General features: G+C 45.9%; 1 protein-coding gene across 1 annotated transcript in view; it reads left to right on the top strand.

The window, feature by feature from the left end:
- LOC126285151 (arginine/serine-rich coiled-coil protein 2-like) overlaps positions 1-22,116 on the top strand; it is a 99,212-nt gene that overhangs the window by 23,306 nt on the left and 53,790 nt on the right. The window contains exon 2 of the mRNA XM_049984494.1: positions 2,333-2,528. Coding sequence (XP_049840451.1) covers positions 2,333-2,528 — 196 coding nt within the window. The remainder of the gene's footprint in view (positions 1-2,332; positions 2,529-22,116) is intronic.

The raw sequence follows: 22,116 nt of genomic DNA, 5'->3' as shown, positions 1-22,116 counted from the left end.
ATAACAGAAACATACAATCCTCGAAGAATGGACGAACTAAAGTATTGTAAGCAATTTATTTGCTGCAGTACTGCATCGCTTCAGGAGTCTACCAGTAAACCGCAGTCTGAAGTTCGCCTTACCCATTACTTGCGTAATCTGATCGTTCCATTTGAGATCATTTCAATGGTTACATCCAGATACTTGACGGATGTTACCGCTTCCAAAGAGTGGGCATTTATTTTGTACTCGTACATTAATGGGGATTTTCGCTTTGTTATATGCAGTAGATTACACTTACTAATATTGAGAGATAACTACCAGTCATTACACCACCCATTTATTTTCTGCAAATCCTCATTGATTTGATCACAACTTCCGTGTGATACAGCCCTCCTGTAGACTACAGCAACATCGGCAAACAGTTTAATGTCGCTGTCAATACCATCAACCAGATTGTTTGTGTAAATCGTAAAAAGCGGCGGAACTATTACGCTGCCCTGGGGCACACCTGATGTTACGCGTGTTTTTATTGAAGTCTCGCTATTCAGGACGACATACTGCTATCTGTCTGTCAGAAAACTTTCTATCCAACCGCATATGTCATCGGATGGACTGTAAGCGCGCTGCAGAGTTTTACCAACGACTGGCTGAGTCGATAGCACGTCGAGATGCCAAACTACACGATATTAGGAGGTATCCGATGAGCTTTGTCGTGTCACTGTATAACGCATTTCCTGCGGAAAAAGAAACACAATACTGGCAATTAAAATTGCTGCACCAAAAAGAAATGCAGATGATAAACGGGTATTCATTGGACAAATATATTATACTAGAACTGACATGTGATTACATTTCCGCGGATTTTGGGTGTATAGATCCTGAGAAATCAGTACCCAGAACAACCACCTCTGGCCGTAATAACGGCCTTCTTACGCCTGGGCATTGAGTCAAACAGAGCTTGGATGGCGGGTACAGGAACAGCTGCACATCTACCTTCAACACTATACCACAGTTCATCAGGAGTAGTGACGGGCGTATTGTGAGGAGCCAGTTGCTCAGCCACCATTGACCAGACGTTTTCCATTGGTGAGAGATCTGGAGAATGTGCTGGCCAGGGCAGCAGTCTAACATTTTCTGTATCCAGAAAGGCCTGTACAGGACCTGCAAGATGCGGTCGTGCATTATTCTGCTGAAATGTAGGGTTTCGCAGGGATCGAATGAAGGGTATAGCCACGGGTCGAAACCCATCTGAAATGTAACATCCACTGTTCAAAGTGCCGTCAATGCGAACAAGAGGTGACCGAGACGTGTAACCAATGGCACCCCATACCATCACGCCGGGTGATACGCCACTTTGGCGATGACGAATACACGCTCCAATGTGCGTTCACCGCGATGTCGCCAAACACGGATGCGACCATCATGATGCTGTTAACAGAAGCTGGATTCATCCGAAAAAATGATATTTTGCCATTCGTGCACCAAGGTTCATCGTTGAGTACACCATCGCAGGCGCTCCTGTCTGAGTTGCAGCGTCAATGGTAACCGCAGCCACGGTCTCCGAGCTGATACTCCATGCTGCTGCAAGCGTCGTCGAACTGTTCGAGCAGATGGTTGTTGTCTTGCAAACGTCCCCATCTGTTGACTCAGGGATCGAGACGTGATTGCACGATCCGTTACAGCCATGCGGATAAGATGCCTGTCATCTCGACTGATAGTGATACGGGTCGTTGGGATCCAGCACGGCGTTCCGGATTACCAACCTGAACCCATCCATTCCATATTCTGCTAACAGTCATTGGATCTCGACCAATGCGAGCAGCAACGTCGCGATATGATGAACCGCAATCGCGATAGGCTACAATCCTCAAAGTCGGAAACGTGATGGTACGCATTTCTCCTCCTTACACGAGGCATCACAACAACGTTTCACCAGGCAACGTCGGTCAACTGCTGTTTGTGTATGAGAAATTGGTTGGAAACATTGCTCATGTTAGCACGTTGTTGGTGTCGCCACCGGCGCCAGCCTTGTGTGAATGCTCTGAAAAGCTAATCATTTGCATATCACAGCATCTTCTTCCTGCTGGCAAAGTTTCGCGTCTGTAGCACATCTTCGTGGTGTAGCAATTTTAATGGCCAGTAGTGTAGCTTGGGGTAGTGTGGCTGTAGGCAGCTGTCGTGGCTCAGGAGCAAACAAGCCGGTTTGCAATAACAGCAGGCGCCCAGATTCTCGTCCGACCGCCTGTCCGCCGGGTGTGAAGATGACAAGTAAACTGGGGGATGAGCCGCTGTAAGAGTGGCCGGCGGCAGCACGGCGTTGTTTTTGTGAGTCATTCTGGTTAACTAACAGAGAATGGCACCCAGCGGACCCGAAAGCGGCGTAAGAAGAGGCGCGCGGCGCGGGCGCAGGTGGCCGGCGCGCCGCGGCGGACAAGAGCGGCGCCCCGCAGCAAGTGGCGCGTGCTTCCGGCCGGCAGCCCACCTGTGACAGACCAGCGGCCGAGGCCGCGTCCGGCTTCCCACCTCACTCCCCAGACCGCGAAACTGTAAGTTGTCCAAAGGAACGCTTTGCACCATCTGCAATCGTGCGAGGGCTAAGTTAAAATGGCGAGAGTGCAAGATGCATCCCATACTGGAGCATACGTCAAATGAAACATACACTACTGCCCATTAAAATTACTACACCACGAGGACGACGTGCTACAGACGCGAAATTTAACCGATAGAAAGAAGATGCCGTGATATGCAAATGACTAGCGTTTCAGAGCATTCACACAAGGCTGGCGCCGATGGCGACACCTACAACGTGCTGACATGCGGAAAGTTTCCAATCGATTTCTCATACACAAACACCAGTTGACCGGCGTTGCCTGGTGAAACGTTGTTGTGATACCTCGTGGAAGGAGAAATGCGTTCCATCACGTTTCCGACTTTGATAAAGGTCAGATTGTAGCGCGATTGCAGGTTTATCGTATCGTGACACTGCTGCTCGCATTCGCTAAGTCCAATGACTGTTAACAGAATATGGAATCGGTGGGATCAGGAGGGTAATACGGAACGCCGAGCTGGATCCCAACATCCTCGTATCACTAGCAGTCGAAATGACAGGCACCTTATCAAAAATGGCTCAAATGGTTCAAATGGCTCTGAGCACTATGGGACTCAACATCTGTGGTCATCAGTCCCCTAGAACTTAGAACTACTTAAACCTAGTTAACCTATGGACATCACACACATCCATGCCCGAGGCAGGATTCGAACCTGCGACCGTAGCGGCCACGCGGTTCCAGACTAAAGCGCCTAGAACCGCACGGCCACACCGGCCGGCCCAGGTACCTTATCCGCATGGCTGTAACGGATCGCGCAGCCACGTCTAGATCCCTGATTCAACAGATGCGGACGTTTGTAAGACAAGAACTATCTGCACGAACAGTCCGTCGACGTTTGCAGCAGCATGGACTACCAACTCGGAGACCATGGTTGCGGTTACCATTGACGCTGCGTCACAGACAGGAGCGCCTGCGATGGTGTGCTCAACGACGAACCTGGGTGCACGAATGGCAAGACGTCATTTTTTCGGATGAATCCAGTTTCTGTTTACAGCATCATGATGGTCGCATCCGTGTTTGGCGACATCGCGGTGAACGCACATTGGAGGCGTGTATTTGTCATCTTCATACTGGCGCATCACCAGGCGTGATGGTATGGGGTGCCATTGGTTACACGTCTCGGTCACATCTTGTTCGCATTGACGGCACTTTGAACAGTGCACGTTACATTTCAGATGTGTTACGACCTCGTGGCTCTACCCTTCATTCGATCCCTGCGAAACCCTACATTTCAGCAGGATAATGCACGACCGCAAGTTGCAGGTCCTTTACGGGCCTTTCTGGACATAGATAATGTTCGACCGCTTCCCTGGCCAGTACATTTTCCAGATCTCTCACTAATTGAAAAGCATGGTGGTGGCCGAGCAATTGGCTTGTCACAATACGCCAGTCACTACTCTTGATGAACTGTGGTATCGTGTTGAAGCTGCATGGGCAGCTGTACGTGTACACGCCAGAGTTGATTGTTCTGGGCCGGCCGCGGTTGTCTAGCGGCTCTAGGCGCTCAGTCTGGAACTGCGCGACTGCTAAGGTCGCAGGTTCGAATCCTGCCTCGGGCATGGATGTGTGTGATGTCCTTAGTTTAGTTAGGTTTAAGTAGTTTTAAGTTCTAGGGGACTGATGACCACAGAAGTCCCATAGTGCTCAGAACCATTTGAACCATTTTTTTATTGTTTTGGGTGCTGATTTCTCAGGATCTATGCACCCAAATTGAGTGAAAATGTAATCACATGTCAGTTCTAGTATATTTGTCCATATCGGCATTTATTCTTGGTGTAGCAATTTTAATGTCCAGAAGTGTATCTTTGACCGTCCAAGACGAGTAAGTGCAATAGTTGTCGTTTTCTGAATTCTTAATTTAACTGATCGCTGAGTTTAGCCACTGTGTACAAGACAATGCCGACACAGTGAGAACAACAATAAGCTCATGTTTTCACCACGTTTTATCCCAAAGAGCAAAGGCAAGTGGTTCACTTGCCTAATAGGAGCTCCGCGAGCACGCAGAATTTCCTCAGCACGACGTGGCATGCACTCGACTAATGTCTGAAGTAGTTCCGAAGGGAATTGACAACATGAATCCTGCAGGGCTGACATATATCCGTAAGATCATGACGGGTTGGAGAGCTCTTCTGAACAGCACGTTGCAAGGCATCCCAGAAATGCTCAACAGTGTTCATTTCTGGGGAGATTGGTGGCCAATGGAAGTGTTTAAAGTCAAACGAGTGATCCTGGGACTACTCTGTAGCAATTACGGATGTGTGGGGTGTCGCATTGTCCTGCTGGAATTGGCAAGGTCCGTCGGAATACACAGTGGACATAAATGAATTCAGATGATGAGACAAGATGCTTACGTACGTGTCACCTGTCAGAGTCGTATCTAGACGTATCAGAGGTCCCATTTCACTTCAACTGCACACGCTCTACACCATTACAGAACCTCCACAAGATTTAACAGTCCCCTGCTGACATGCAGGGCCCATTGATTCATGAGGTTGTCTCCATTCAACTACACGTCCATTCGCTCGACACAATTTGAAACGAGACTCGTGAACATGTTTCCAATCATCAACAGTCCAATGTCCGTGTTGAAGGGCCCAGGCGAGACGTAAAGCTTTGCGTCGTGCAGGGGAGGAGGGGGGACAGTTGGTTACTTACGATTTCATCATCTTGCTGCTTCACTTGCATCACTGGTGAAATGGTTGAGCTGTTGATTCACATCACACCATTGCACATTGTATTTTGTCGCTAGTGACATAACCGATTTTGATTTGTAACCATACACTGCCCCCCTCCCTCCCCCCAAATGCCACACCAACCTCTACAGTAACAAACAGTGGACAAAGAGTTCTACATTAATCTAGTTTAAGACTGTTTAACTTTAAGTAACGTTACTCTGTACGTATGTATGTATATACAAACGCCTGAAGATGAGTAGAAAATGTTCGAAACGTGTTGCATTATGTTAGATTAAACATAAAATAAAAAGTGACTGGTAGGAGAAACTAGAAATAAATAATTAGAAAAATGTAAGTTAATGCAGATAATTAGGTAAAACAAACACGTAATATTCTAATACAGCGTGAGTAGCGTCCTGCTTAACAGAGTCACATCGGTTATATATCGAGGCATAACGATACAAAGCGACATGAAATGGAACGAGCATGAAAGCACGGAGGGAAAGCGGAATGGTCGACTTCGGGCCAGTGGAAGAATTGTAGGAAAGTGTGGTTCATCCGCAAGAGAGACATCATAAGGAACATTGGTGCGACCATTCTTGAGTACTTCTGGAATGTTTAGGATGAGCCATTAATGGAAGACATCAAAGCAATTGCGAAGCAACTGCTAGATTTCTTCCCGGTATTTTCGACCGAAACAGAGACGCTTCGTGCACTCAAGTGGGAATCCCTAGAGGGAAGACGGTGGCTTTTGAAGTACCTATGTATAATATATGTATGCAGATGTAGGTCTGTGAACTGAAAATCTGCTGACGGTGTAAAGTTTCTTTTTTCCATCTCCACGCACCCTTGGCGGTGTGCGGCACGTCAGACAAATCGCGCGACGTTCTGCTCGTGAATTTAATTAGAACATTTTATTGGCAGATGGACTTCACACTCTGCACTACTACGCATGGAAAGTGTTTCGGTAAGTGTCGCCAGCCTCATTCCGACCCGCAAGAGTGCGCTGACCTTCTTTTTACTCCAACGTCAATAATCAGAGACCTGTAACAACTCAGCTGCTTTCAGAAAGATACGCAGCTCCGACCATTGAACGGAATACGTACACAGTTAACAGTTCAATACGACTGGCTCCATCTGCCACCGATAATCTCCAACTCTGTTGGAGCTATCCATAACTAGCACCGATTCAGATAATGTCATTAGTGTGCGATACAACTAGCTCTTTTTCTGACGAGCCACGCGGTTTGATGCGCCATATCACGGATTGCGCTGCCCCTCCCGCCGGAGGTTCGAGTTTTCCCTCGGGCATGGGTGTGTGTGTGTTGTTCTTAATGTAAGTTAGTTTAAGTAGTGTGAAAGTCTAGGGACCGATGACCTCAGCAGTTTGGATCCCACAGGAAATCACAAACATTTGAACGTACTGGCGAATAAATGAGCGCTGTCGATACGGAATCTCAAACTGATATCATATTTCTAGATTTCCGGAGGGCCTTTGATACCATTCCTGACAAGCGGCTTCAACTCGCGTATCTACGGAGCATCGTCTCACTTGTGCGACTAGATTTGTGGTTTCGTGTCAGAAAGAACACAGTTCGTAGTAATTGACGAAAACTCGTCCAGTAAAACGGAAGTGCTATCTGGCTTTCCTCAATGAAGTCCGTCTGTTGTTCCAGATCTGTATAAATGATTTAGGAGACAATTTGAACAGACCTCTTACTCTGTTTGCAGATGATGCTGTCATTTACCCACCAGGAAAGTCATAAGAAGATCAAAACCAACTGCAAAATGTTTTCTACTATCGCGAATTAGGGAGAGAATGTCACGGATCCGATACACGCGCTGAGCTGGCAATCATTAAAACAAAGGCGTTTCTCGTTGCGACGAGACTATTTCACAACATTTCTATCCCCAACTTTCACCTCAGAATGCAAAAATATTTTGTGGACACCCACCTACGTAGGGAGAAATGATCATCATAGCAAAACGAGAAAAACGAAAGCTCGCAAGGAGAGATTGAAGTGTTTGTTCTCGGTTCCGGAATGAAAAGGTACAGAAATATCGTGAAATTTGTTCCGTGAACCCTCTGACAGGCACATAAGTGTGAATTGCAGACTACTTACGTAGACGTACATGTACCGGGTGATCAAAAAGTCAGCATAATTTGGAAAACTGAATAAATCACGGAACAACGTAGATAGAGAGGTACAAATTGACACACATGCGTGGAATGACATGGGGTTTTATTAGAACCAAAAAAAATACAAAAGTTTAAAAAATGTCAAACAGTTTGCACTTCATCTGATCAGAATAGGAATAATTAGCACAACAAAGTAAGACAAAGCAAAGATGACGTTCTCTACAAGAAATGCTCAATATGTCGAGGAATAATGTTGTGAACAGCACTGTAAAGCAAGTCCGGAGTTATGGTGAGGCATTGGCGTCGGATGTTGTCTTTCAGCATCCCTAGAGATGTCGGTAGATCACGATACACTTGCGACTTCAGGTAACCCCAAAGCCACTAATCACACAGACTGAGGTCTGGGGACCTGGGAGGCCAAGCATGACGAAAGTGGCGGCTGAGCACACGATCATCACCAAACGACGTGCGCAAGAGATCTTTCACGCGTCTAGCAATATGGGGTGATTCTAATGAAACCCCATGTCATTCCAAGCATGTCAATTTTTACCTCTCTATCCACATTGTTTCGTGGTTTATTAATTTTTCAAATTTATACTGACTTTTTGATCACCCGGTACATGGGCACAAGTCAAAGTCAATAGTAAGACAGCAACAAAGAAACGCCCCGGAAACAAACGTAATTTATTGGCTCCAATTAAATCTGTCCATCACTATTGTCAAATACCACTTCCTGCTAGCTACTTGGTCTAGGATACGAGATTAAGACTGTGCCTAGTGAGCAAAATTACATTCATTAAACAAGAACACTGAATAATACACTTTAGATTTGGAGACGCTATTATATTTTTAACAATTCCACAGGAGTTGATGTACACTCCTGGAAATTGAAATAAGAACACCGTGAATTCATTGTCCCAGGAAGGGGAAACTTTATTGACACATTCCTTGTGTCAGATACATCACATGATCACACTGACAGAACCACAGGCACATAGACACAGGCAACAGAGCATGCACAATGTCGGCACTAGTACAATGTATATCCACCTTTCGCAGCAATGCAGACTGCTATTCTCCCATGGAGAAGATCGTAGAGACGCTGGATGTAGTCCTATGGAACGGCTTGCCATGCCATTTCCACCTGGCGCCTCAGTTGGACCAGCGTTCGTGCTGGACGTGCAGACCGCGTGAGACGACGCTTCATCCAGTCCCAAACATGCTCAATGGGGGACAGATCCGGAGATCTTGCTGGCCAGGGTAGTTGACTTACACCTTCTAGAGCACGTTGGGTGGCACGGGATACATGCTGACGTGCATTGTCCTGTTGGAACAGCAAGTTCCCTTGCCGGTCTAGGAATGGTAGAACGATGGGTTCGATGACGGTTTTGATGTACCGTGCACTATTCAGTGTCCCCTCGACGCTTACCAGAGGTGGACGGCCAGTGTAGGAGATCGCTCCCCACACCATGATGCCGGGTGTTTGCCCTGTGTTCCTCGGTCATATGCAGTCCTGATTGTGGCGCTCACCTGCACGGCGCCAAACACGCATACGACCATCATTGGCACCAAGGCAGAAGCGACTCTCATCGCTGAAGACGACACGTCTCCATTCGTCCCTCCATTCACGCCTGTCGCGACACCACTGTAGGCGGGCTGCACGATGTTGGGGCGTGAGCGGAAGACGGCCTAACGGTGTGCGGGACCGTAGCCCAGCTTCATGGAGACGGTTGCGAATGGTCCTCGCCGATACCCCAGGAGCAACAGTGTCCCTAATTTGTTGGGAAGTGGCGGTGCGGTCCCCTACAGCACTGCGTAGGATCCTACGGTCTTGGCGTGCATCCGTGCGTCGCTGCGGTCCGGTCCCAGGTCGACCGGCACGTGCACCTTCCGCCGACCACTGGCGACAACATCGATGTACTGTGGAGACCTCACGCCCCACGTGTTGAGCAATTCGGCGGTACGTCCACCCGGCCTCCCGCATGCCCACTATACGCCCTCGCTCAAAGTCCGTCAACTGCACATACGGTTCACGTCCACGCTGCCGCGGCATGCTACCAGTGTTAAAGACTGCGATGGAGCTCCGTATGCCACGGCAAACTGGCTGACACTGACGGCGGCGGTGCACAAATGCTGCGCAGCTAGCGCCATTCGACGGCCAACACCGCGGTTCCTGGTGTGTCCGCTGTGCCGTGCGTGTGATCATTGCTTGTACAGCCCTCTCGCAGTGTCCGGAGCAAGTATGGTGGGTCTGACACACCGGTGTCAATGTGTTCTTTTTTCCATTTCCAGGAGTGTATATTTGAATGTTTGTATGTGTATTGTGTATGCAAATTTTCCACACAAATAAAGACAAGTAGCAGGAGAGTATTAGCAACCAAATTGAAAAAATTTATAAATATCGATGCATTATACCGGGATTTGAGGTATTTGATCCCGGCCAAATCGTAGGTGCCCGGGGCACATGGAACTTCACTGCCGCACGGTAGCAGGCTTTTCACGCGCCACTGCGTCAAACGTTTACTGCGAGTATCTCGATCCGGGTATAACTGTCAGCAGCGAAAGCCCTGCCACGGGCGACAACGAGGTGATGACGTAGCTCCTCCCCGGTTATCGCTCGGACAGGCAGCCCACTGTGGAGCAAATCACACGTCAGTACACCGCTGTATAACAAAAGAGGCTGAGCAGCTATTCCAGCAATAACCACCTCCTGCCCCTGGGGTAGGCCTACAGCAGCCACGGCGGCACCATGCGTGTAACTCAATGCAAGTTGCACCCTCTCTCACAGATTCGGTTGGGAAGAGTGTCTAGGATAAAGCTGGCATCCAGACTGGTTCTACACATCAGGAGATAGATCTGAGGATCCTGCTGGCCACGGAAGTAACTTCGCATCAAACGGAAAGTTCACAGTGCACTGTGTGGATGTGTATTACCTTTTGGAAATGTCACTCCACGATGCTGTTAGATCAGAGGTGACACATCAGGGCCTAGCATCTCCTTGACGCAACGCTGTGCCTCCCGAGTTCCCTCAGTCATTACCAGCCCCGACCTAAACTCAAACCAGATCCGGCCCTCCCCTCCCCTCTAATTCCACGATGCTGACGGTAATCATCCGGCATAGTGCAGAACAGCGATTCATCACCGAATACAACGTGATGTCACTCATCAGTAGTCGATGCTTCACCGTCACAGCACCTCTCCAAACGCAGATCCGACATGGATGTGTGTAATGTCCTTGGTTAGTCAGGTTTAAGTAGTTCTAAGTTGACCTCAGAAGTTAAGTCCCACAATGCTCAGAGCCATTTGAACCAAACGCAAACCTTTGCCTGGGGGTATTAACAGTGGCCTACTCATGGGATGAGAATTTTCTAGTCCGTCTCCTATTCTCCGGTGGTAGGCGCAGCGATGAAGGGGTTACGATGTGCATGGTGCACAACACGTCGGTCCTCCGTTGTGACGGTCACATATGGTCGACTGGAACCTTCACGAATATACGTGCCCTCATGTTCCCATGCAAACATTGGGCCACTGTCACATTTTTATGTCGAACAAATCTAGATTCGAGAAGCTGTCCAAATGGAGAACTGCAACGTGATTCCTTTCAAAATCTATCACACACTGATAACTCTGTCTCACACGAGTGTAAGGCAACGTTGTATCCTTCACAGTGATCACTCAACATATGAGTCTGTTCACGCCCCTTATGTATCATATCAGTTCTGATAACACCGGCAAACGCTCTCGAGGCACCATTATACCTGCTACATAGAACTGCAGCTGTATTTACATATCCGCCGATGATGTGTCCGTGTTAGAAGTTCCATTGACATCGAATCATGTGTTCCGGACGCTTCACCTTTTTCGTCAGGCAGTGTGGTTTTCTTGAGTCCCATTCAGATATTCTGGAGGTTGGCAAAAAGTTCCATTTATAACATTGGTAGCTGACCCTTTATCTATGTTGTATGAAGTAGGACCAAGTGGAGGAGCGTTTAAGCATTAGCCATAATGGCAGATTTGTTTTCTGTGTCTGCTTTTCGTAGTAGCGTAGGCCTGTCGTTTTGGATTTACCGATGGAGCCTGGCATGAACATCGTTAGGTGGACACCTTGCTTTAGTGTATTCCTCCAAGTTTAAAGAAGTTTCCACACCAACATTATCAAGCGTTGTATCACTGAATTTTCTCTTCAAGAGATTTACAGCGCTGTCAAAAAAACTGTAATGTTACATTAAAAACCATACTTGCTTTAATATCTCGACTGCTTCATGAGTTAAGATACCAAAATACAAAGTAATTACTTACTTTATAAATTTCGAGCATGCTGGGTTAATAACGGGATAGCAAATTTCTGATAACCTGTTTGAGATACAAAATAACCAAAGTTTCAAAATTCATATATTTGTTTATGGTTACAATTCACATGCTATTAAGGAATACACCATTTAATCCAAGTGATTTGAAAATGGGTTCTGGTGACCCGATACTTGTTATCAATTAAACAAATGAAAGAACTTAATTTTGCAACTTTGGCAATTTTATACATTAGACTGTTAATTAAATGCCTTGGCACGTACTACCTTTTGGTGAAAACAACGTTTCGATATGTTAAATCGTTCATGAAATAAAAGGTGTGCCACGTCTTACGTGAATACTGAAGTACGCGGAACCTATTAAGAGATTTTCACGAAATTTATGCTATCTTCTTAAGATGAATTCTGGTACTACACAGCTAACAGAAAATTACAATGTCGTTTTTTTCTTATTTTATGAAACCTGCTTTTACGAAGATATGTTAATGAAACTCTTGTTCTACGACACAGGGTAACTGACACCGACAACTTGCAGAAAAACTGCCATGTTTATTAAATTGGACCGAACGTATGGAGTTTGGCAATTAGCGCATGGCAGCGTTTTGTGAAAAACGGCGACGGGACAGTCGGGCTTTTGTTCTCTGGCGGTGCAGCGGTGCAGACTTGCTTCTCATTATCTGCAGCTCTGCTGGCGCGTGGCGAGTTCTACTTGACGAGACGGCTGCAGCCCGCAGACAATCGCTGCATTGTGCAGGCTACTGTTAATCCGGACGGCGGGACGGCACGAAATTAGTGGCCGATAGCCACAGCTCGGAACTTAACACCCCTGTACTACTGTAGTTTGCGCAAATAACACAAAAGCACGAACTCTCGCTTCGCAACAAACTTTACTTGGCCCATTAATTGCGTGTAGCTGCTTTAATTCCCACAGTACATCTACATCTACACCCATACTCCGCAAGCTACCTGACGGTGTGTGGCGGAGGGTACCTTGAGTACCTCTATCGGTTCTCCCTTCTATTCCAGTCTCGTATTATTCGTGGAAAGAAGGATTGTCGGTATGATTCTGTGTGGGCTCTAATCTCTCTGATTTTATCCTCATGGCCTCCTCGCGAGATATATATACTGCTGGACTCTTCGGTGAAGGTATGTTCTCGAAACTTTAACAAAAGCCCGTACCGAGCTACTGAGCGTCTCTCCTGCAGAGCCTTCCACCGGAGTTTATCTATCATCTCCGTAACGCTTTCTCGATTACTAAATGATCCTGTAACAAAGCGCGCTGCTCTCCGTTGGATCTTCTCTGTCTCTTCTATCAACCCTATCTGGTGCGGATCCCACACTGCTAAACAGTATTCAAGCAGTGGGCGAACAAGTGTACTGTAACCTACGTCCTTTGTTGTCGGATTGCATTTCCTTAGGATTCTTCCAATGAATCTCAGTCTGGCATCTGCTTTACCGACGATCAACTTTATATCATCATTCCATTTTAAATCGCTCCTGATGCGTACTCCCAGATAATTTATGGAATTAACTGCTTCCAGTTGCTGACCTGCTATTTTGTAGCTAAATGATAAGGGACCTATCTTTCTATGTATTCGCATAACATTACACTTGTCTACATTGAGATTCAATTGCCATTCCGTGCACCATGCGTCATTGCGCTGCAGATCCTCCTGCATTTCAGTACAATTTTCCATTGTTGCAACCTCTCGATACACCACAGCATCATCTGCTAAAAGCCTCAATGAACTTCCAGGTCATTTATGTATATTGTGAATAGCAACGGTCCTATGACACTCCCATGCGGCACACCTGAAATCACTCTTACTACGGAAGACTTCTCTCCATTGAGAATGACATGCTGCGTTCTGTTATCTAGGAACTACTCAATCCAATCACACAATTGATCTGATAGTCCGTATGCTCTTACTTTGTTCATTAAACGACTGTGGGGAACTGTGTCAAACGCCTTGCGGAAGTCAAGAAACACGGCATCTACCTGTGAACCCGTGTCTAAGGCCCTCTGAGTCTCGTGGACGAATAGCGCGAGCTGGGTTTCACAAGACCGTCTTTTTCGAAACCCATGCTGATTCCTACAGAGTAGATTTCTAGTCTCCAGAAAAGACATTATACTCGAACATAATACGTGTTCCAAAATTCTACAACTGATCGACGTTAGAGATATAGGTCTATAGTTCTGCACATCTGTTCGACGTCCCTTCTTGAAAACGGGGATGACCTGCGCCCTTTCCCAATCCTTTGGAACGCTTCGCTCTTCTAGAGACCTACGGTACACCGCTGCAAGAAGGGAGGCAAGTTCCTTCGCGTACTCTGTGTAAAATCGAACTAGTATCCCATCAGGACCAGCGGCCTTTCCTTTTTTGAGCGATTTTAATTGTTTCTCTATCCCTCTGTCGTCTACTTCGATATCTACCATTTTGTCAGCTGTGCGACAATCTAGAGAAGGAACTACAGTGCAGTCTTCCTCTGTCAAACAGCTTTGGAAGAAGACATTTAGTATTTCGGCCTTTAGTCTGTCATCCTCTGTTTCAGTACCATTTTGGTCACAGAGTGTCTGGACATTTTGTTTTGATCCACCTACCGCTTTGACTACTCATCAATGAAATAAACAAAAAAGTGAATTTTGCAACTTTTGCTTTTTCCTACTCAAACTGGCAATTACGTGTCTTTGTGCGTACCATCGCTTCATATGTGACTTGGGTCGAGGGGGGATGACATATAGATACGTCCCAAAACGATCTGTGGGTATTTCTTTCTTACAGATGACTCTGATACTTCAAAAGCATGAAGCACGATCTGTCTCTTGTTTGCATTGTTCAGTACATCAACAGTATCGCGAGAATGAGCACTGCAGCGAACCAATAATTTTCCCAGCATTCCGGGGCCAAAGATCAATCGACTTAGCTCAATACCACAGATGCATCTTAACGACCTCTCTGGAATCGCATGGTGTAAATCAGCGGAGAATCTGACAGTTGCCAGTAACTGTCCTGTTCCTCGAAACGACGCTCAGTTATTAGCTGAATTAAAAATTACCCCCGAATTCAAATGAAACGTCATGGCTGAAATTCACTGAAGATACAAATGAAATGTGTACACAGATATTTGTGAGACACTACAACATGGTCATCAGACCACAGAGTCTTTATGAAGCTGAAACGTTTATTTGAAATAGATAGATCCATTGAAGAAATTCAAAAGAGAAAGCGAAATGTAACCAAGTAAATTAAGGTCCAAAGTGGACTGTAAATTAAAATACACAGACTAAGAGCGAATGAGGGAATTTATTTGGATGTAAAAAGACGAGATAAAATTAAATGCTGATATTGGAAGAATGTAACGGATTAAATAATAGTAAAGGTAGCAGTCAAGCTAAAATTGAGACTGAAAAATGGATCTCAAACATAAAAGAAGAAATGAACGATGCAGGGATAGCTCAACAGTGATGCTAAATAGAAATACTGTATTTTTATGCAGAAAATAAGAGGTTTGACAGATTGACAGGGAGAAAAGCTTAAGAAAACTTTAACTATTTGTTTACGAAATAGTCATTCTGAGAGAATGAAAATGATGTGAACACGAAGAACAGCTAAACGAAAATTTAGAAATGCCCGTTGTTGTATTTAGCGCCCTCCAGTAAGGTCGAAATATTAATAATAATAATAAGTGGAAGAAACAGTTCTGAGCGAAGTGAGTAAAGACACCTACTAGGTTTGCTAATTCACTGTTCACAGATAATCAACTTGCTCGAACTCTGATATCATTTTCAACATCAGAGTTCTTACAATAAAGGAAGGAGTGACATGATATACAGTTACTGATCAAATTATTGAACGTTTTTCTAAATGATTTTACCATCCTTGAAGCCACTGCAGCAACTCCTTGTTACATAGCATCCTTTTCAGTCTGGGATTCAATTTGGGATAAGTGTTACTTATTTTATATTTCGTATGTGTGTACAAGCAAGCACCTTAGTTCCTTTTCTTCACGTATCTTTGTGTGTATTATGTTTCTTTTCTCGTTAGTGAAGCTTCCGCTCCAGAATTCATCCGACAGCTTGGGGAAATCCACTGAATACCCTAGTTGGGATGGTCAGGTAACTGTTTAATCGAGTAAATATGCAATGTTGTGTCTTTTTTATAGTGCTGCACTTACTTCCTGATTTTCTCTTTAAATGCATTGTGTAGAGCCAGCGGTTCTTCATTTTCTTCTTGAACATTTCTTCAATGTTCAAATTCTTCTTGATAGTGTGTTGTTCTTGTTCAAAGAATTGCATTCTGTGGAAAAATCTGTATAGCCTTTCGTTGTTACATTTCTTTGACAAGCCATTCACTCTTAATTCTTTGTAAGGCAATATGATGTCAAGTTTTCCATCCTGCCTCTTGGTAGTGTGATACCTGTTGTGACATTATTATCATATATCGCTAATCACATATCGTAAGTGGTATTGTTTAATTTTCTGCCACTATCTGGAGTTTATTTTATTGAGAGTACTGAGTTTGTGGGCTTAGGGCTCAGTTGTCGGCAAAAAGCAGTCGGTGTGGTTTCATCTTCCCAAGGAAATGGACTGGAAAAGAGGCAGCAGTCTACTTTAGGCTTTTGTGAGCAGAGTCGACACCTGATGTAGCTGAGGGAAGAGGGCACCGTGCCACCACTGCTGTCCTCGGCGAATAATTGAGTTCGACGTTTTTATCTTTTCAGGATTAACATCAAGGTCGAGATGCTCATGCTGCCAGGCCAGTGTAAGAAAAACGGTTATCTTTGCTTCAAAATTTTGATCTGTCAACTCAGCTGAATTTTCCTGCCACCATGCTTGCAATGAAGAAGCCGACCAACAGATGAGACACTGCTACATCCCAGTACCAACTTTTTGTCTAGTGATGTCCATACTGTACGCCAAGAGTGGAAGTTTCATCTGTATTCCCTTGTTTTTTTTTCATGAAATAAGCGACTTCTCTACTGTCACACTGGCAACAGCAACGGATTGTACCCTCCACGCGGTATTTTCAAGAAGTTAGGTAGCTGAAGGCCATGAACGTAGATTCTGCACTATTCTGCTCTGTGCCGCCATGCTGGCCATTTCCTCTGTGGGCCGCCATCTAGTGCTAATCTGCAAACGCTACCTATTTTTGGGGAAATGTAAGTGTCACAAATTGCAGTATCACGATCCACATTCAGAGCGTTTTATTACTTGCTTACTTCACCACACGACTTGTATTGCCCAATTTGGTTATAAATTGTGAATTCTTGTTGAAGTGTTAACTTTGATATCGAGAGCTGCCCAGATTAGCAGGCATTGTTGTACTTTCTCCATGCAGTCTTCCACACTTTTTGGTACCTCTCCGCAGCGCAATTTTATACGAGTTTTAAAGATCTTAGTTCCCCGGTAATTTTGTTGCAGTGTACAGTATGTCAGTCATTAGAGAAAATAAATATCTAGTAATCTTTTTCTTGATTTGGATTGCAAGATCCTTTAAATAGCCCTACAACTTTCCCACTGTTAGGCAACCCAAGAAAAATAAATATAACCTGATGTGCACCTAAACTTTTTGTTCTCACTGCGTTGATGTTATCGTTGTGTAGAGCGGACAAACTCAACGACAGTTCTCTCATTACTCTGTGAAGGCATAGCACTGCTTGACTTGTCTGATTATAAATCTACTTATCGACTACAGAGAGTTGTGTTTAATTTCTTTCATCAAAAAAAGTTTTTCATCACCTCGGTTCTGATAGTTCTGGTACCTGTACAAAAAATTGGAATAGAGATCAACATAAACATCATTGCCGCCCTTTTCATAGCTCATGAAAACCACACATTGCACGTTGTAATACCACACAGCGAGACCTTCAGAGGTGGTGGTCCAGATTGGTGTACACACTGGTGCCTCTAATATCCAGTAGCAGTCCTCTTGCATTGATGCATGCTTGTATTGGTCGTGGCATACTATAAACAAGCTCAACAAGGCACTGTTGGTCCAGATTGTCCCATTCCTCAACGGCGTTCCCGCGTAGATGATTCAGAGTGGTTGGTGGGTCACGGCGTCTATAAACAGCCCTTTTCAGTCTATCCCAGGCATGTTCGATAGGGTTCGTGTTTGGACAACATGCTGGCCCTCTAGTCGAGCAATGTCGTTATCCTGAAGGAAAACATTCACACGATATGCACAATGTGGGCGTGAATTGTCGTCCATGAAGACGAATGCCTCGCCAATATGCTGCCGATATCGTTGCACTATCGGTCGGAGGATGGCATTCACGTATCGTACAGCCGTTACGGGGCCTTCCATGACTACAAGCGGCGTACGTTGGCTCCACATAATGCCACCCCAGAAATATGCGACATATCGGTGAAGAGAATGTGTTTCAAATCCTGAGCCGTCTATTCGGCATGTTGGGCTCATCTGTACCGTGCTGCGTGATGTCATGGTTACAAGGATGACGTCGGGAGTAAAATTGCGTATCATGCAGCCTGTTGCACACCGTTCGAGACGTAACATGACGTCCTGTGGCTGCACGAAATGTTATTTGTTATTCAGTTATCGCGGCTGGTTGCCAGGATCGCCAGTGGAGAAAGCTGCTGCGTAGACAGGCCTTATTTCCTCAGAATGCAATGCTCTATTGCCTCGGTGGATGACGGTATCGGACACAAGTGTCCATCTGCAGTTTACTTTTCGCCTGTATACGGAAAAACATTGGAGATTTTAGAGGTTTCTGGGAAAAAAATAAACTGTGGATTGAAACTTATGTCTGGGACCGTCATACTCTGAGGCAAAAGAGCGTCACATTCGTAGAGGAGACAAGGGTCGTAGCAATCAGTCGCGATCACTGAATAACAAACAACATTGTGAGGCGTTCTCCCACAGTCCGTCGGCGTACAACGTACAAAACTGAGAAGCGATCACAATAAGTTGAGTTATTGTGACCTCTTCTCAGTTTTGGTTATTGATAACTTGATACCAGTGTCTGAGTTTAATTTGTGCACCACAGCACGGAAGATGATCACTATGTGATCGAAAATCGATTCTGCTATCAATAAAACATCAATATTACGGCCAATGCTGACCTTCCTTTTAATTTAACACATATGGTCGTTGTGCATACAGCACTCCATGGAGTCGCCAATCAATGAAATTAAAGGAAATTCGAAAGTGCACAAGAACTCATCGAGATTGTAGTAAATATAGTTGATTGTTGGCAGAACAATATTCTCACTAATCCCTCCGCTGAGTTCAAATTGAGAACCAAACTAGAATTTCAACTTCTAATAGCTATGTTATACCAGCTGAACAACTTAAACGTGCCAGTGAAACTTGTGAATTACGAGAGCCATAGATGCTGTAGCAAGCTCTTAGGAAATGGGTGAAATACAGATCAGGTGATCAGTTACTGTGTGCGAAACTTGGACATCTGAGTTCCAGTGCTGTCCTATTACTCTAGTTTTGTCTGCCATAAACGAAGACTGTAACGCACACGCACAGCAGAGCGGCAGACAAATTCCAGAGCTGTTGTGGCTACTGACAGCCACGGGTTAGAGTATATCACGTGGTCGTGACAGCTTCGTGTAGAAGGTGACTCCTAGAGAGCTGTCGTAACTTCCTCACTGCGCCACGCCACGCAATGTATGCCGGCTTATCTCTGCTACAGAAATAGCTCGCCGCCATCGTACACGGAGGCGAGCCTTTCTTTCAGTATTGACAACTGGACAGTACTAAGGAGCCGCAGGGGGCAATGCAACTGATACGAGCAGCTGTTCCGGAGCTTAATACATATGTCCAGTGGGATGTAGTTCTTACGTAAGATGGGCGGTATATATAAGGCGTTCAATAAGTAATGCAACACGTTTTTTTTTCTGAAAGCAGGTTGGTTTTATTCAGGACGCCAGTATACATATTAATCCCCACTCTTTTGGCTACAAAACACTATTTTTGAAAAAAGTCTCTGCTCAGTGTGCCGGCCTTACGTCCATTACTGGGAGGACCTCTACGCCCGCATGGTACCATTCTACTGGTCGACATCGGAGCAAAGGTCTTACTGCATCAATAACCTGCCCGTTATCCACGTACTGATCCCCGCCGAGTGCATCCTTCATTGGGACAAGAAGTTGGAAGTCGTAAGGAGCGTGATCTGGGCTGTAGGATGGATGTGGAAGGACAGACCAACGAACTTTTGCTAGCTCCTCTCGCCTGCGCAGACTTGGGTGAGGCCATCTTGTCATGGAGAAGAAGTTCGATCGCAGTTTTGTGGTGGCGAACGCACTGAAGTCGTTTCTTCATTTCCCTGAGAATATGTTCGGCCTGCGGGCAAGCGGGAGATGAGACACGTTTGCGCAACCTTAATGATGACACGGGGCCTCTCCCAACGACTCACCGTGCTTTTGTTCACTGGCAGGTCTCCGTAGACATTCTGCAAGGTCTCTCTAGACATTCTGCAAGCGCCTATGGAAATCTGCGATGCTCTCGTCTTCCGAAAAACAAATATCTCAAACACACATCTCTGCTTGGAACACACGTACGTTTACAGATGATTTTTTGAAGGCTACGTACAGCGCCGTATCTATCGCAACTTCATGGAACTGCAGGGGCTGATACGGGAATATTTTACGAAATCCCACAAAAAATGCAGCATCTTTACAACGGAAATTGGCTGAAAGAAAAAAATCTGTTACATTAATTATTGAAAGTTCCTCACAAATACACTACTCGCTATTAAAATTGCTACACCAAGAAGAAATGCAGATGATAAACGGGTATTCATTGGACAAATACATTATACTAGAACTGACATGTGATTACATTTTCGCGCAATTTGGGTGCACAGATACTCAGAAATCAGTACCCAGAACAACCAACTCTGGTCGTAATAACGGCCTTGATACCCCTGGGCATTGAGTCAAACAGAGCTTGGATGGCGTGTACAGGTACAGCTGCCCACGCACCTTCAGCACGATAGCACAGTTCATCAAGAGTAGTGACTGGCTTATTGTGACGAGCCAGTACGGTGATGACAAATAAACGCTTCCAATGTAAGATCACCGCGATGTCGCCAAACACGGATGCGACCATCATGAATCTGTAAACAGAACCTGGATCCATCGAAAAAATGACGTTTTGCCATTCGTGCACCGATGTTCGGCGTTGAGTACACCAACGCAGGCGCTCTTGTCTGTGATGCAGCGTCAAGGGTAACGGCAGCCATGGTCTCCGAGCTGACAGTCGATGCTGCTGCAAACGTCGTCGAACTGTTCGTGCAGATGGTTGTTGTCTTGCAAACGTCCCCATTTGTTGACTCAGGGATCGAGACGTAGCTGCACGATCCGTTACAGCCATGCGGATTAGATGTCTGTCATCTCGACTGCTAGTAATACGAGGCCGTTGGGATCCAGCACGGTGTTGCGTATTACCCTCCTGCACCCACCGATTCCATATTCTGCCAACAGTAATTGGAACTCGACCAAGGTGAGCAGAAATGTCACGATACGATAAACCGCAATCGCGATAGGCTACAATCCGACCTCTATCAAAGTCGTAAACGAGATGGTACGCCTTTCTCCTCCTTACACGAGCATAACTACAACGTTTCACCAGGCAACGCCGGTCAACTGCTGTTTGTGTACGAGAAATCGGTTGGAAACATGTCAGCACGTTGTAGGTGTCGTCACCGGCGCCAACCTCGTGTGAATGCTCTGAAAACCTAATCATTTGCATATCACAGCATCATCTTCCTGTCGGTTATTTTCGCGTTTGCAGCACGTCATCTTCGTGGTGTAGCAATTTTAATGGCCGGTAGTGTATTTCCGTTGCTACGTCGTCCATGCCGAAGTCCGAGGGGTAATCAAAGTATGGTATGTTTGTACGATCCTCTTGAGAAGTTAATTTCTTAAAATTCCAGCTTTCTTTTCTCTGTCTTCTGCCGCTGCCACATACTGGCCGACGAGTGGCTGGATAAGAACCCTTCGACCGACCTGTTTCGCACCTTTTCTGTACAACGTGCGCAATACCTCTGAGGAAGATGCAGATGTCGACTGAGGTCTTGCACCAACAGGTGCGGTTTTTGCCTCTTTACTTCAACGTGAGCGGAATGGCTTTATGCAGGTAGGCGTGCCCCGGCGCTTCCTCATAGCAAGTCGCCCGCGGCGCAGCCCCACAGCTGGTGGGAGGCGGCGCGGTGCGCCCCGCCGCCTCTTGTTTATTCTGCACGCGCAAGGTCGCTGAACACTGTTCTCTGGCAGCCACTTAGAGCGCCGCCTGCTGGTTGCGCAACACATTCTCAGAATAGAACACCGCATTCCAGCGCTCCGCCACTCGTGGAATTACAATATGTCTATCGCACTAATCCAGGAAAGATTGCTGCGTGCGGCACTGCAAAGGCGCAATGAGAAACCT

This window comes from Schistocerca gregaria, chromosome 1 (genome assembly GCF_023897955.1).
Source record: "Schistocerca gregaria isolate iqSchGreg1 chromosome 1, iqSchGreg1.2, whole genome shotgun sequence".
In the NCBI taxonomy this organism is placed as follows: Eukaryota; Metazoa; Arthropoda; class Insecta; order Orthoptera; family Acrididae; genus Schistocerca; species Schistocerca gregaria.
This window is presented reverse-complemented; position numbering and strand designations above follow the sequence as displayed.